Source organism: Carcharhinus amblyrhynchos, chromosome 11, assembly GCF_965287045.1.
Source record: "Carcharhinus amblyrhynchos chromosome 11, sCarAmb.v2.hapA, whole genome shotgun sequence".
Classification (NCBI taxonomy): domain Eukaryota; kingdom Metazoa; phylum Chordata; class Chondrichthyes; order Carcharhiniformes; family Carcharhinidae; genus Carcharhinus; species Carcharhinus amblyrhynchos.
Window position 1 is genome coordinate 45641704 of NC_137334.1, and position 14702 is coordinate 45656405.

Below are 14702 nucleotides of genomic sequence, written 5' to 3' on the forward strand. Positions count from 1 at the left end.
ATGGAATCTGCTTTCACCACTCCTTCAGACAATATATTCCAGACCTTAAAATATTCCATAAGAACATTCTCATCTCTCCGAGGTACATTTCTTCAAAAAGTCTCCTCAATACAGCTATCCCTTGTTTAATGCTCCTAATATGCCCCTAAAAAGTGGCATGCTAAACAAAAACATGCTACATGAAGTAATTTTCTCATAACAGGGAGCAAGGGTTTGCAGTTGCTCCTCCTGTTAGACACATTAATCTTTGTTTACTTGGTGGTGGAGTGGTAAATGGCAAAGATGTCTCAGCCTGTACCTCAGCTCCAGCAACCTGCTGCTGTTTGGCATCAACATGGACACAGAAGGTGAGGAATGTGTGGCAGGCACAGATCCCCAGGAGTAGGTAGATTCCAGGGAGTGCCTCCAACCTGGCTCCAGATGGAGTTGCCGTTGGGAGACCCTAGGATGGCCACAGGCAAACAGCCTGAGCAGGGGAACACAAACAAGAAAGATCCATTCCACCAGGACAGGATGGGTACCCGTCCCACCAAGAGGGGTCAGGAATTGGTCCTTGTCCATCATGAGAGCCTGAGAATTACTCAGGAATAATAACGGGAGCTGTCCATCCAGTCCCTTCAAGCTTAATGCCAATGCTAAACCCAGAGTTGAGATACTGGCTGACAGTGCTATTGGAAAAATGTCCCAAATGTGAAAATCACTCAAATAAAACATTAAATGACGGATTTACTGTATTTGGAATTTTAAAAATTGTTAGTACTCAAAACATACAGTTTTTCTGATTATAACTGACATTATGGATCTGAAAAATAGTTAATAATGATTAATAGATAATAATGACCTACCTCCCAGGTCTGAGAGAGGCGGCTAACAGCTACATTGCTCAGTCCCATTACAAGAGCAAAAAATGAGTTCAAATTTCTATATTCTTTGCAACTGGAAAGGAATAAAATGATTCATTAGAATTATTATACAAATCAAGGTTTTTCAATCTTTTGTGTATGTTTGACACACACAAACTAAAAGCAAATAGGTCAAATAAAGCTTTTTACCATTAATACCAATTTGTCTCAAACCAGAAGCATATAACTGATTAGCAGCATTTTACAATCCAATGCCGTGAAAATTGCTTCAATAAAGGTCAACACTGGCCATCTCAACAATAAGCATGCTAAAGACACAATTACCGATTGTTCTATTTGCTTATGAATGCTTATTTTTACTGGTCTAATGCCTGGTTTTCAATAGCATAACATGCATAGATCTACGCTTGGGTGGCAATGCTTTTTTGGAACCCAACCCTCATGATCAACAAGAGCATCCTACTCCCCACTAATCCCCCACAATAAGGATTAAGTGTGAGACTGCTTCTAAAATTAGGATGACTTTTCTAGTCAAAAGAACTGAAGGATGGATTAGTTTGGGCTTAATAATATTGATATGTGAGAGCAAGAGCTACTTACTTATTGTTGGCTGAACATCAACAACAAATGGGTGGATTTACAATGAAATACGAGGTCCCCAGAATGTGGGGAGGGTGGGGGAGTGTGCCAAAATGACGAGTGCGTAACCAAACTGCAGATTGAGAATGGAACCGTCTGATTAAATGTCTCATGTATCAGCATAAATGCTGCAAATACTCAGCAGATGATGTAGCTTCTATGCAGAGGTTTGAGTTCAAGCTAAACCTAGGGGAGCTGCTGTTGACTAGCTCATGTTGCGAAAAAATTACGAGAAATTCGACTGACTATGGAACAGAACACAGTGCAAACTTGAGCAAAAAAATAATTTAATTGCTTCCCAGAACAAAGATGCTGCCTTTTGGGCATGTTTTCCCGAGGTGGGTGTGGCGATCCCAGAGATTTCCTGACTCTGCACACCCACATTTGAGGGGGAAATCCAGGCCCTGGTAATTATCAGCTAAACAGCCCAACATCAATGGTGTCAAAATCACAAGAGACCATAGTCAAAAGACAACATTTATCCTCATTTAGGAAAGCAAGGGTTATAAGGCACAGCCAGCCTGGATCTGGTGAAGGTAAATAATCCCTGATTAACCTGTTACTTCATTAAAGAACTCAAAAGGGTAGATGAAGTTAATGTGCATGATCTTATAGTATATACATGGACTTCGAAAAGCATTGGATAAAGTACCTGAAGACAGGCCTATTCAGAAAGTAGAAATACATGCTATTAAAGCAACAATGGTAACTTAGATATGTAATTAGCTAAGGTTTAGGAAACAGTAGTGGTAAATGGATGTTTTTCTGATGAGTGAAGTATGTAGTGGGATCCCCCAGAGATCAGTATTAGGAGTTTTATTTTCTTGTTATTTTAAACAATTTAGATTTGGGTATAGAGAGTGCAATTTTCAAGTTTATGTATAAAAATTGGCAATATAGTGAATGATGAGCAGTATAGAAGCAGTTTGGTGAAACAGGCAAACACATAGAAAAACTCTCTCCTAGCTACAATTTTTCAGAGCTGGTCACATCCTTGTAAATCTCTGCACTCTCTCCACAGTAATTATGTCCTTTCTGTAATGTGGTGACCAGAACAGTACACAAAATGTTCTTTTAGAAGAATGAGGGGAGATCTCATTGAGACATATAAGATGATGAATGGGATGGATAGGATAGAGGTGGAGAGGCTCTTCCCGCTCAGAAAGGACAGTAGGACTAGAGGGCACAGCCTCAAGATAAAAGGGGGGCGGTTTAGAACAGAGTTGAGGAGGAACTTCTTCACTCAAAGGGTGGTGAATCTCTGGAATTCTCTGCCCATTGAAGTGGTGGAGGCTGCCTCGCTAAATATATTTAAGATGCGGGTTGATTGGTTTTTGATAGGCAAGGGGATTAAGGGTTATGGGGAGAGGGCGGGAATGTGGAACTGAGCCACGACAGATCAGCCATGATCTTACTGAATGGCGGGGCAGGCTCGAGGGGCTAGATGGGGCCAATTTTTGTGTCATCTGCAAATTTCCAATCATGCCACCCCCATTTAAGTCTAAATCATTAATATATACAAAACACCACAAGGGTGCCAACACTGACCCCTGTGGAACACCAATGGAAACTGTTCCCCATTCACAAATACATCAAGGGATCATTTGTTTCCTGTTGCTGAGCCAATTTTGGATCCAACCCTGCCACCTTCCCCTGTATCCCACGAGATCTCATTTTTGTGACCAATCCACCATGTGGGACCTTGTCAAATGTCTTACTGAAATCCATGTAGACAACATCTAATCAATCCCTCATCAACCCTTGTCACTTCTTGAAAAATTATATTAAGTTAGTAAGACACAATCCTCCCCTAACAAAACCATGCTATTCCTAATCAATCTGTGCCTAAGTGACAATTCATCCAGTCTCACAATTATTTCCAATCCTTTGCCCACCAGTGAAGGCAGACTGACTGGCCTGTAATTTGCTGGCTTACTTCTTGCACCCTTTTTAAATAATAGTACAACATTTACAGACTTCCAATCCTCTGGGACTGTGCCTAATGAGAATTGGAAAATGATTCTCAGAGCATCTGATATTTCCTCCCAGGCTTCCTTTACTAGCCTGGGATATAATCTGTTTGGACCTAGTGATTTAACAATCTTCAAGGATGCTGATCCCTTCAGTACATCCTCTTTCACTACATTTATTGTTTTTAATATTTTACATGCTCCACACCTTCCCTTCAACTAGAAAGTCTGCATCATTGCTCTCCATTGTGAGGACAGAGACAAAATACTTGCTCATTGAGAACTCTGCCCACATCTTCTGAATCAACTCAAATTACCATGTATATCTCTGATGGGCCCTAACTTTTCCTTTTCTCTTGCTCTTCATGTATTGATAAAACATCTTAGGAGAACTAATGAAATTGAATTTTAAAAAAATTTGGACTCATTTGGTGATCTCCTATGTCCATAAAATGAACATATGCACTCAAGAAAAAAGATGAACTGGATCAGATATGCCAGATTTCCACTCAATTAACACCCAATCCAATTTTTTGATGTACAGCCAGAAATGTCTATCAGTTTGCACTTAATTACATTATTCGCCCCTATTAGGCTTCCATGTAAATTTCCATTTATACTGACAAAGCTCTCAAATAATCTATCTAACCTCCATACTTTTGTATTCAATTTCCGTCGCAATAAATGATTAGCTTTTCTAATTATTTAGTTATTCATTCACTAGAATATATTTGCATCTCAGAGCTCTGCAATTTCTCATCATTTAGATATGCTTTTTTAAAATTTTTCCTGTCAAAATGGACAATTTCATACTTTCCAACATTATACTTCATTTTTCAGATCTTTGCCCACTCACTTAACCTATTTTGTTTTGTAGCCTCTTTGTTACCTTGTCATATCTTATTTTCATAAGGCAGGATGTGTTAATAACAAAATAAGGGTCAGCACTGTAAAAGCAAAACATGTTACAGATTGCCCTATGGAGGAAGGGGAGCAAAACGAAATCTAGATGGAGGAGAGTGTTCATGGTCTGAAGTTGTTGAATTCAATGTTAAATCTAAAATGCCTAATCAGGTGAGATGCAGCTCCTCCAATTTGTGTTGACGCTTCACAGGAACATTGCAACAGGCTGAGGATGGAAACGTGGCGTGGGAGAAAGATAGTGACTTATATTGGCAATCAATGGGAAGGTCAGGGTCATACTTGTAGACCGAGCAAAGCATTTCTGCAAAGCGGGCACCGAGCCTATATTTAGTCTCCCCAATGTAGAAGAGACCACATTAGAAGCAGCAAATTCAGTAGACAAAATTGAATGAAATGCAGGTGAAATGCTTCTTCACTGAAAGAAGTGTTTGAGAACTTGGACAGCAAGGGGGGTAAAAGGGCATGTGTTACATCTTCTGTGATTGCATTGGAAGGTGCCATGGGAAGAGGGTGTGGTGTCAGTGGCAAATGGAGAAGTGGACCAAACCATCATAGAGGAAACTGTCCCTACGAAATGCTGACAGATAAGGTGAAGGGAAGACGTGTTTAGTGGAGTTGACAAAAATGATGCAGAATGAGCCTTTGAATGTGAAGGCTGGCTGGGTGAAAATTTAGGACAAGTGGAGCCTTACCATGGTTCTGGGAAAGAGGGGAAGGGCAGAGGTGCGAGTGGTGGCTCAGCCAAGCTTGAGTCCTGAACCAAGATTTCTTGCCCGTCAGACAAGAGCTTGAAGCAACACTGATGGTCAAAGAAATGGAAAAAGATTTGTGGGAGGTGGCCTGAGTAGGTGTTGAACAAATTATGTTCTATACCTACAGAAAGACAGGCATAACTGGGACCCATGCAGGTGAGGTTAACCTCACTTTGTTAACTCTAAAATATCTATAGAAACTCTCATCACTATATGTCCAGCTAGCTTTCTCTCAAATGCAAATCTTTTCTTCCTATAAATATTTTTGTCAATCTTTGCTGTTTTCATATTCTGCCCTATGCTTTTCCTAAGTTTGTCCTATCTTTAACTTTTTTAGTTAATCACAGATAGTGTGCCCTTGAAAATTTTCTTTATATTCTCTGTATTCTGAAATATCTCCTTAAATGTCTGCTATTGCGTCTCTATTGACTTATCACTTTACCTAACTTGCCAATTCACTTCTATTAGCTCTGCTTTCACGCCCTTATACTTGCCTTTATTTAAACTTAAAAGACTACTCTGTTCCCTCAAACTAAACGTAAAATTAAATAGGAGGTCAGTAATTAGTCCTACCTTGTGGTACAATATCAGGCCTAGTATTGCCTGCTCTTTGGTTAGTGCTACAGGCGCTGTTCTGAGAAATTATCCCAAACACAGATAATGAATTCCTTATCTATGCTACCTTTGCCCATCTGATTTTTCCAGTCTATAGGTGTATTAAAATCTCGTATGATTTTCGCTGTATCTTTCTGACAAGCTCCCATTATTTCTTCCTCTATACCCTCTCCTGCTCTATAGTTACTGTTAGGGAGTCTATACAACATTCCAATAAGTGACATCTTGTCTTTATCATTCCTCATCTCAACTCAAACCATTTCTAAACCCTGGTTTCCTGAACTTGGGTCATCCCCCTCTATTGTGTCAATGAATAATTAATTTACAGAACCACCACTCCACCCTTTCCTCACTTCCTGTTCTTTCCAAATGTCACGTACTCTTCAATATTCAGGTCCTAACCTGTTTTGTCATGTAGCCATGTGACTGTAATGGTTATCAGATTGCCCTTATTTATTTCTATTTGTGTTATCAGTTCATTGGAATTGTTTAGAACGCTACATGTATTCAGAAAGAGCCTTTAGTTTTGTCCTTTTATTATTTTTGTAATCTCTAGACTTATCTGCTGATTTACTCTTAGCGTTGTACTCTGTTCCTACCACTCGCAGTCTGTTTATTATTTCCCATGTTAATAACTTTCTCTCTTGCCTTTATCATTCTCTCTTAAAACCCCCTCTAGTTATGCAGCTAACTGGAACACTGCTCTCAGTATGGTTCAGGTATAGGCCATCCCAATGGTATAGCCCCCATTTGCCCCAGTACTGATACCAGTGCTCTGTAAACCAGGTCATATTTCTCCCACACCGGTCTCTAAACCATATATTCATCTCTCTAATTTTGTTTACCCTATGCCAATTAACACATTGCTCAGGTAATAATCCAGAGATGATTAGCATTGAGATTATACTTTTAAATTCAGTGCCAGACTCCTTATGTTCTCGATACGGATCCTCTTTCCTTGGGCCTAGATATGTCATTGGCATCTAAATGTACTATGACAACAGGTCTGTCCCCCTCCCTGCAAATTCCTCTCCTTCCCTGAGCAGATGTTTGGACTCTGGCTTTTTGCTGCAGAGAGCAGTGCCAATCCCCCTCACTATACTGTTCGCTACCACCACCACATTTCTTTTTGCTCCTCCCTTTGAATGGCTTCCTGTCTAATGACACTATCCATCCAACCTGCAGCCCCACTCTCATCCAAACAAGCTGTGAAAACTTCAAACCTATTCAACAATTGCAGAGCTCATACTCCTGCCCTCTGTGGCTTCTTATCTGCTGAAGTTCTTTGAGCCACAAATGCTTACTGCTGACAAGTTTGCCCTGGATCACACAGGCATCCAGAACCTCCCACACGCTACAACCATGACATATCACCTGTTTTGCCACTGCTAATGTGTTTTAATTAACTATTTAATTATATTATTTAAATTATTTGTTTCCTTTTTTATATATACTTAATTAACCTTGCCACCAGTTTCGATACTATTCTAAACCTTAGGAATAGAATAGACCTTATCAACTTACCAGATAGTCACGGTACAGCTAGCTTCTCCTTTTCTCAGTTATTTTTCTTAACTATGATCGGCCTCTGTCCCCTACCTGGGATTTTTTTTGGGACCTCTCCTTGTACCCTCTATCATTGAGGATTCTTTTCTTCTCTTGTCTGGGACACTTGTTTTCAATGGCACGTTGCTCCCATTCACATGACCTGGGTTTTTGTGTCATTTTATGAACTGGTGTGAAAAATGTTGCGCTGTATGTGCAGTCGCTTCAGATCTGCGCATGTGCAGAAACTCTGAGGTCTGCCAAGATTTGAAGCTCCTGAACTCCACTCTCAACAAGAAGGTAAGTTGACATTTATAACACTGTGCATGTTCGAGGGCAAGGATGTGGGGCAGGGGGTGGCTGCTGACAGCTAATCCCCCGCCCTTGCTCCCAGCCCTTTCACTCCCCCCTCTCCCCAGCAGCATTTACCTTATTCCTGGTTTCCTCCACATTGTTCTGACAGCAGCCACGGTCTCCCCTGTGGCACTGCCCAGTAGAGGAGTTGCTGGCCTCTGATCAGCTAGCAGCCTAGGTGGGTGGGATGTGGTATCTGAGTCCATAGATGAGTGGAAGGAGTGCTTCTGTCCCATTAACTGCCTAAGATACAGCACAGCAGTGGTGCCTCACTACTTTTTCAGGTGGCATGAAAGACACTTGCCAAAAACATACTGGCATACAAACTAGGAGCAGGAGTAGGCCATTCAGCGCTTTGAGCCTGCTCCGCCATTCAATAAGATCATGGCAGATCTGACAGTAATCTCTTGTCTACCGCAATAACTTTTCATCCCCTAGTTTATCAAGAATTTGTCTGCCTCTGTCTTGAAAACATTCAAAGACTCTTCTTCCATTTGCTTTTGATGGATGGAGTTCCAAAGGCTTAGCACCCTCTGAGAAACAATCTTCTCATTTCTGTCTTAAATGGATAACCCCTTATTTTTAAATAGTGACCCCTAGTTTTAGGTTCCTCCACAAGAGGAAACATCCACTCCACATTGATCCTGTCAAGACTCCTCAGGATCTTTTATATTTCAATAAAGCTGCCTCTTACTCTTCTAAACTCAAGTGAATACAAGCTTAGCCTGTCCAATCTTTTCTCATAAGACAACCCACATAATCCAGGTATGAGTTTAGTAAACATTCCTGTAGCAGCTTCTAAAGCATTTACAACCTTTCTTAAATAAGGTGAGCAATACTGTATTTCAGATGTGGTCTCAGTGTTATGTATAGCTGTAAACAGAAATCTATTCCCGTAATTACAAGTGAAGATACAGCAATATGACAATGAGCATGCAAAATGATGTACACAGATTCCATGCCAACAATCAGCAAGCTTCTTCATCTGCTGTGATGATTTGCATTGTTAGACTGGCCTGGTCAGGGAATAATTGGCAATTATAGACTCTTCTTTTTGACTCTTTCGGGTATACTATTCGATGAGGAGAAAGCCATCAAATGTCAAGCAAGGCCACCCTCCTTGCTATGAATTCATTCTGTATAATTTCCACTGTACAGTCACAAAACAGGAACTCGGAAAACTGCATAATTCCATCACTTGATCATTTGTATTTTACTAAGTAAAAAATACCTGTTACAAATATTTGCAATTTTTGTAAAGGCCACCAGCAACTTTATCTTTATATGTGTCCACTCCAGGTATAAATTTACTTGTCCTGCACACAGTGAAGGGGATCCAGCAAAACACAGTTTTCATATTAGTTTCCATGTATATTTGAAGAATCACAAAGGTTTTTAATTACGCTTTTTTCTCTCTTCCTGCTTACATTTCTTAATTTCTTTTGCAGTCTGTACCGGCACCTTGCTTGTGAATCTTCGTCAGCTGTTGCATAAGTGGAACCAGCCTGCTCTTGATAGTTTAACTGTACAATATTGAAGAAACAGAAAACTGCCAAACAAAAATAGAACTAGACAAAGGCACACAAGTCCAGACTTTTTCTGCCTTTGCCGAAAAATAAAACTGTCCTGCTTAAAAAGATAGGTGTCAACTGCAGAATTATTTCTTGTAACAGGTTAATAATCGTTGATTATTAAATAACAATTAGATTGGCCATAAACCTGTTCCATACTTACTGAGCTGCAATCTTAATAAATTTCTTCAGAAGCTGTACCCGTTTACTGAGCTGAGAACAAAGGCAAATTTCTGTTACAACCCAGAACTGGATTTCATTGAACCTTCGCAGAAACAGATCCAAGTTGGCAGTGGTTTTCTTGAAATGATGTCTTCCAAATGTGTAATAAATCAATTCCAGCTTGGGGAGAAAAACAATTTGGAAAATATATTAATATTCAACGGCGAATGTTGCATTTTTAATTTGAAGGCTACTTGCTGTAGCTTAGTGACATGTTTGAAAATTCAAATGTTGCAGTAGCATAATATGCTCTGTTGACTGTGCCATCAGGCAGGAATGCAGAGCACACGCCAAAGCATTTCCTTCACAGTCAACGAGCATAAATCAAAAGGGTGAGTTACTTTGTGTTCATTCACCTCCTAACAGCTGGGTACAGCACTAGACTGGCAGGGGCAATAAACTGTGCAGGTGTTTTATTTGACTTCTCGACTTACATGACCAAAACAACTTGAGAAGAAAAACATACGATAAAGCTTAGAAATTACTTTTAAAGGTGGCTCTGTCAATTGCTCAATGAACTTATTTCAGCAAGTACTTGGATAAGCTAGGGGTAGTGTTGGTAAAGGTATCACAGCTGGATAATAAAAGTCTCACATTAAATGCCCAGATGTACTGGATTAGTTGAACCTGTATGGACAGGATTAAAATTGGTTTTAGAAAGACAGAAGTCAGCTCAAGCTGCCTCCAGTTCCAGCTCTTGGTCATTATCCAATGGCCTCTGTTGGAAACACATGATTTGGTGAGGTAAGTAACAGCAAGTGTTGTGGATCATAGTGAAGTGGGTAGATGAAACTAAGTGAAGCCTCACACGTGAATAATGTAATAGACTCTTCTGCACTGAGGTAACAGTGGGGAAAAAAATGTGGAAAATTGAAAGAGAAAAAGACAAAACACAAAGAAAAACATAAAAATATCATATGTTTTATCTATCAAAAGCTATTACCCTAACCAGCCTATATAAATGCATTTAATAAATGAACCAGGTTGTGAAGGTTGGGGAGAAGTTGCATCAATTTTCAGATACAGCTGTGATAAATAAAAAGTTATCGCATTTTGAGTCACAAGACTATTTTCCTCTCCAGTATCTATGAGAAGTGGTCAATCACTTTCAATTTGTCACAATGTAACTCCAGTCTGGCTGAATATTGAAACATCACATGGACACTCAAAACTGGAATTCTCATCAGGAAAACAAGGATGGAGGACAGCTGTCACTCATATTAAACATTATCCAGCATCATTCTTTGTTTAGGAAACAAAGCAATTGGTCAGTTGGGAAGGTAATTGCCCATATGTTTCAAATATGTTAATTTGATTCCACAAGAGTCAAGCCAGTCAACTTAAATCAGTAAGTACAAGACCATGGCCAGCAAACGTCTCCTGTGTAAAAACTCCTGCTGAACTATTTATCCAAGTGAGAGAGGCCCTTGGTCCTTTTTGTTAGTGTCTAAAAACAAATCACTTTTATTTCCTTCTTTTCAACCAAATGAAGCCGGGATAGGTCAGTTTCCTAGTCAACTCCAACCTCAGTCTTAGACTAATCTGTGGCAGCACCGCCAGACCAATCTTCAGCAGCAGGCTGGGCCCTCCAGACCTAGCTATTAACCCAGGTAAATAGGAAATAAAACATTCTATAGATTGGCCTCTGCAAAGGGGGATTTACAGCTCCATGCTCAAATCGATAGAGATCTTGGGCCATCTAACTCAAATTACCATTTGTTACGGTGGTCAGTGTGCCAGCAGGTTTCTTGAAACTCTGCGGGGGGGGGGGGGGGGGGGGTGCGGTCAGTACAAATCCTATAAATAGAAGAATTACAGCAGGGGTAGTCCAGGGTTAGCATTACTATTACAGCCAGCAAACAATCGCCTGTTTTTTTGTTCATTTTATGTATGGGGGGAAAAGTTAAAATTCAAGTAAAAGTAATGGCTGCGATTTAGCGACCCCACCAATCACAGGCACAAATCCTGTAATGGCTGCCAAATCTTGTGAGTGACCAGAAACGGGATTTCTCCCTTCAGGTGACAAAATCAGATTCCATTTCCATAAATCTCAATATATTAGCATCTACTTACCGGCCTAGCCCCCAGATGGTGAGAGACATGGTAGGGAGATGCCTTGGCAGTGCCAGGGTGACTGCCAGTGGCAGGCCATCTGGGTGCCTCATGGCAAGGTTGTGTGTGTGTGTGTGTGTGTGTGTGTGTGTGTGTGTGTGTGTGTGTGTGTATATATTATATATATAGTGTGGAAGGGATGGAGGGAGAAAGTAGCTCCAATGCTCATGAGGGGATTGGGAAGTGGGTAGGGGAGCCCCAATGCTTTGGTGGGGGTGGGGCCAACCTTCTATTTAAGTCAGAGATGGGGCACCTTCTAAAAAAAGGGCACCCTGGTCTCAGGATTCCTGGTCTTGCTAGTATCTTTAATCCCACTCTTCCAGCTAAAGGTATGAATCTCTCTTCCCTTTTTAAAATGTGGAGTGTTGTTCAATAGGGAGAGAAAAACCAGCTGTGAAGCTTTCAAACTTCACATCAGTTTTGTTGCCAGAGCCAACACTCAAGAGCATTTTTACCTAATGTACTGTCCTCTTATCTCATATCTGTAACCTGGAATAAACTGGTTCTGTAGTTTGTAGTCCAAACTGTGGTCTGGTAGAAGTGTTATTCTGTTATCTGAAATCTAGTAGATGAAACGGATTGTGTCACAGCCAGCCAGCTAAAAGTAGTAACAGTGACCCCAGAAATCATAGTAGAAGTACTTGTACATTTGAAAGAAGAATTGCACTATGATAAACATGGCAGCTTGAAGTAAAACTAAGAAACCTTTGACACACAATTCCTGCATGTTTGATGCATGGCCATATGCACTTTAAAGGAAACTTTCTCCGTTTTAATAGGAAACAGCATCCAAAAATAGAAACAGAAAGCAGTTGCATTCCTGTTCCTGGCAATGAACCAAGAATTTCTGTTTGAAACATACACCCTTTTTGACGTGACACACTACTCCTTTGTATTGTGTAACAACATTTCTTAGCTGTTTAAGGTCATCTGTTTTGCTAGGAAGCCGATTTCTTTTCCAGCTTTGTATGGTTTAGTTGCTTTCGATAATTTAGTGGTAAGTGGTTGCATTTTTGCTTCTTTCGGAGTTCCGAGAAAAGTTCAGAAAGATATAATCTGCTCCCATACCCTACAGGATTAAACGCTGCATGAATTCTGCAGCAGTGAATTGAAGACAGCAGGAATAAAATATTACCAACTGTTACACTAGACTCATTTCACATGGCAGAAGCATTTAAACAGCAATAAATCTAGTTTAACGTGGGCAGAATAAATCAAACTACAACTGAAATATTATTTCTTTGATCCCATTTATGCTAAAATGTTGGTTTCAATGCTAATAGCAACTTATGCCAACTTTTTGGAGGGGCAGGGAAAATAAAAGATATACAAAATTGGGAAAAATTGAAAGGAGCCGGTGAACACAAATCAAATATGCAAATCTTTCAGAACGTGGAGTTCAGTTGATAAACTGTAAAAGGATCTGGAATCTCATGCTCCAGCACTCAATTCATAGAAATTTTGCCTCAGTCAGAAGATTGTGGGTTCGAGTCCTACCCCAGAGATTTGAGCACGTAATCTAGGCTGTAACTCCAGTGCAGTACTGAGGGAGTGCTGCATTGTTGAAGGAGCATGTCTTTTGAATGAAACATCAAACCAAGACCCATTCTGCCCTTTCTGCTGGTGTAAAAGATCCCTTGACGTCACTTCAATATGTCTTGTGTCCTGATAATACAATTCAAGTTCCTTGTTTCAAAAGGCAAACTGATGTTAAATCTATTGCAACTGTTTTGGCCCAGTTAGAACATCTGGGTCCTCTATTACAGGAAGGATGTTAAGGTGATGTGGGGGTTGGGGGGGGGTGGTGGAATGTAGAAAGGGATAATGAAGATCACATGAGGGATGAGTTACTTTATGGGTGGTGGGGGGGGTGGTGGTCTTTCTTTATGCTAAAGAATAAAGGGAGAGGTCAAGAGAACATTAGAGATATTCTGAAGCAGAATCCATAACATCTTTTAATAAAGGACAAATGGATAAAGTGGGGAAGTGGGACAAAATGGGTAGATATTTCAAAAGGTTGTAGATCATTTAATAGAATGAAAATAAATTTAAGCCCATTTCAATTGCACAGAGTACTGAATGTGTAAAATTGATCTGTAAATCTAAGTTTTAAACTTGTTTGTATGGATGACATGAAAGCTCTTACTGTACCTCATATACACAATTGAATAACTCCCAGTCATAAATCGTCATCTGGTAGGCTAAATCTTTCGAACTCATCAATTCAAAAGTTGCCATTGTTCCAGTAGATGGACCCTCCTGATCTGGTAGAGGTGTCTGAAAAGACCACAAACAAAAGTTAAATAAAAAATATTTTTTCAGTGCCATTTATGGAGATTTATGGTCCAGATGTTCTGGCCAGCAGTGGACTCAGATCACATGTCACTGACCTAATTTAAAACTATGCCCTTGTTTTTTAATGCTAAAGCCCATCCCAGCCTTAATCCAGTGACAAGGTGAATCGGGGAGGCCTTGTGGTGAAGTACAATTCCAGCGAAGCCTCGCCCTCCTTACAAACTGAAGATACAATGTGGTCTGAGGTCTGTCTTCAGTTTGCTGAACTTCGCTGTTTCTAAATGCCTTTGTTAGGTTCCCACCTCCCCACAATTCAGATCTCCTGATACTGTCTCACCTGGCAATGCTCACATTCAGCAGCACAGAAACACCTTAACCCTCTGATAATGTTCGTCACCAGCACCCCCCCAAAAGTGTTCACCTCCTCCCTACAACTCTAGCAATGCCAACCAATGGAAAGTGACATGAAACCAGCACCCCCCAACAATGCTCACCATCCCATTCTGCACACCTGAACAGTGCTCACCATCCCTGTCAATGACCACATGCACTCCACGCAATGCTCATTTCTCTCTGACAATGTTAAATTGTTTCATCCCCCTTTCCAATATTCTTATCAGCCCCCTCCCTCCCCCAAAACATAGCCAACACAACTCGGCAGGGTGGAAGTGAGCATTGTTGTTGGTACAGAGGGCATATACAAGGTACAATGAAGCATAAAGAGTGTTGTAATTTAAAATTCAGGGTTGTAACAGAAAATACTTTTGATCCAATAAAAGTTTGTTTGAGATTATTATTCAAATTGTTAAGTTGACCAAGGAAAGTGTTCGATGTGGTCAC

General features: G+C 40.3%; 1 protein-coding gene across 2 annotated transcripts in view; it reads right to left on the minus strand.

Moving 5' to 3' along the window:
* The window catches only part of rapgef4a (Rap guanine nucleotide exchange factor 4a), a 269450-nt gene that overhangs the window by 25202 nt on the left and 229546 nt on the right, over window positions 1-14702 (minus strand). For both annotated transcript variants that reach the window (XM_080198985.1, XM_080198986.1), the window contains 3 exons: window positions 13719-13844; window positions 9397-9575; window positions 846-936 (listed from right to left, as the gene is read on the minus strand). In XM_080198985.1, the coding sequence (XP_080055111.1) occupies window positions 846-936; window positions 9397-9575; window positions 13719-13844 (396 nt within the window). The remainder of the gene's footprint in view (window positions 1-845; window positions 937-9396; window positions 9576-13718; window positions 13845-14702) is intronic.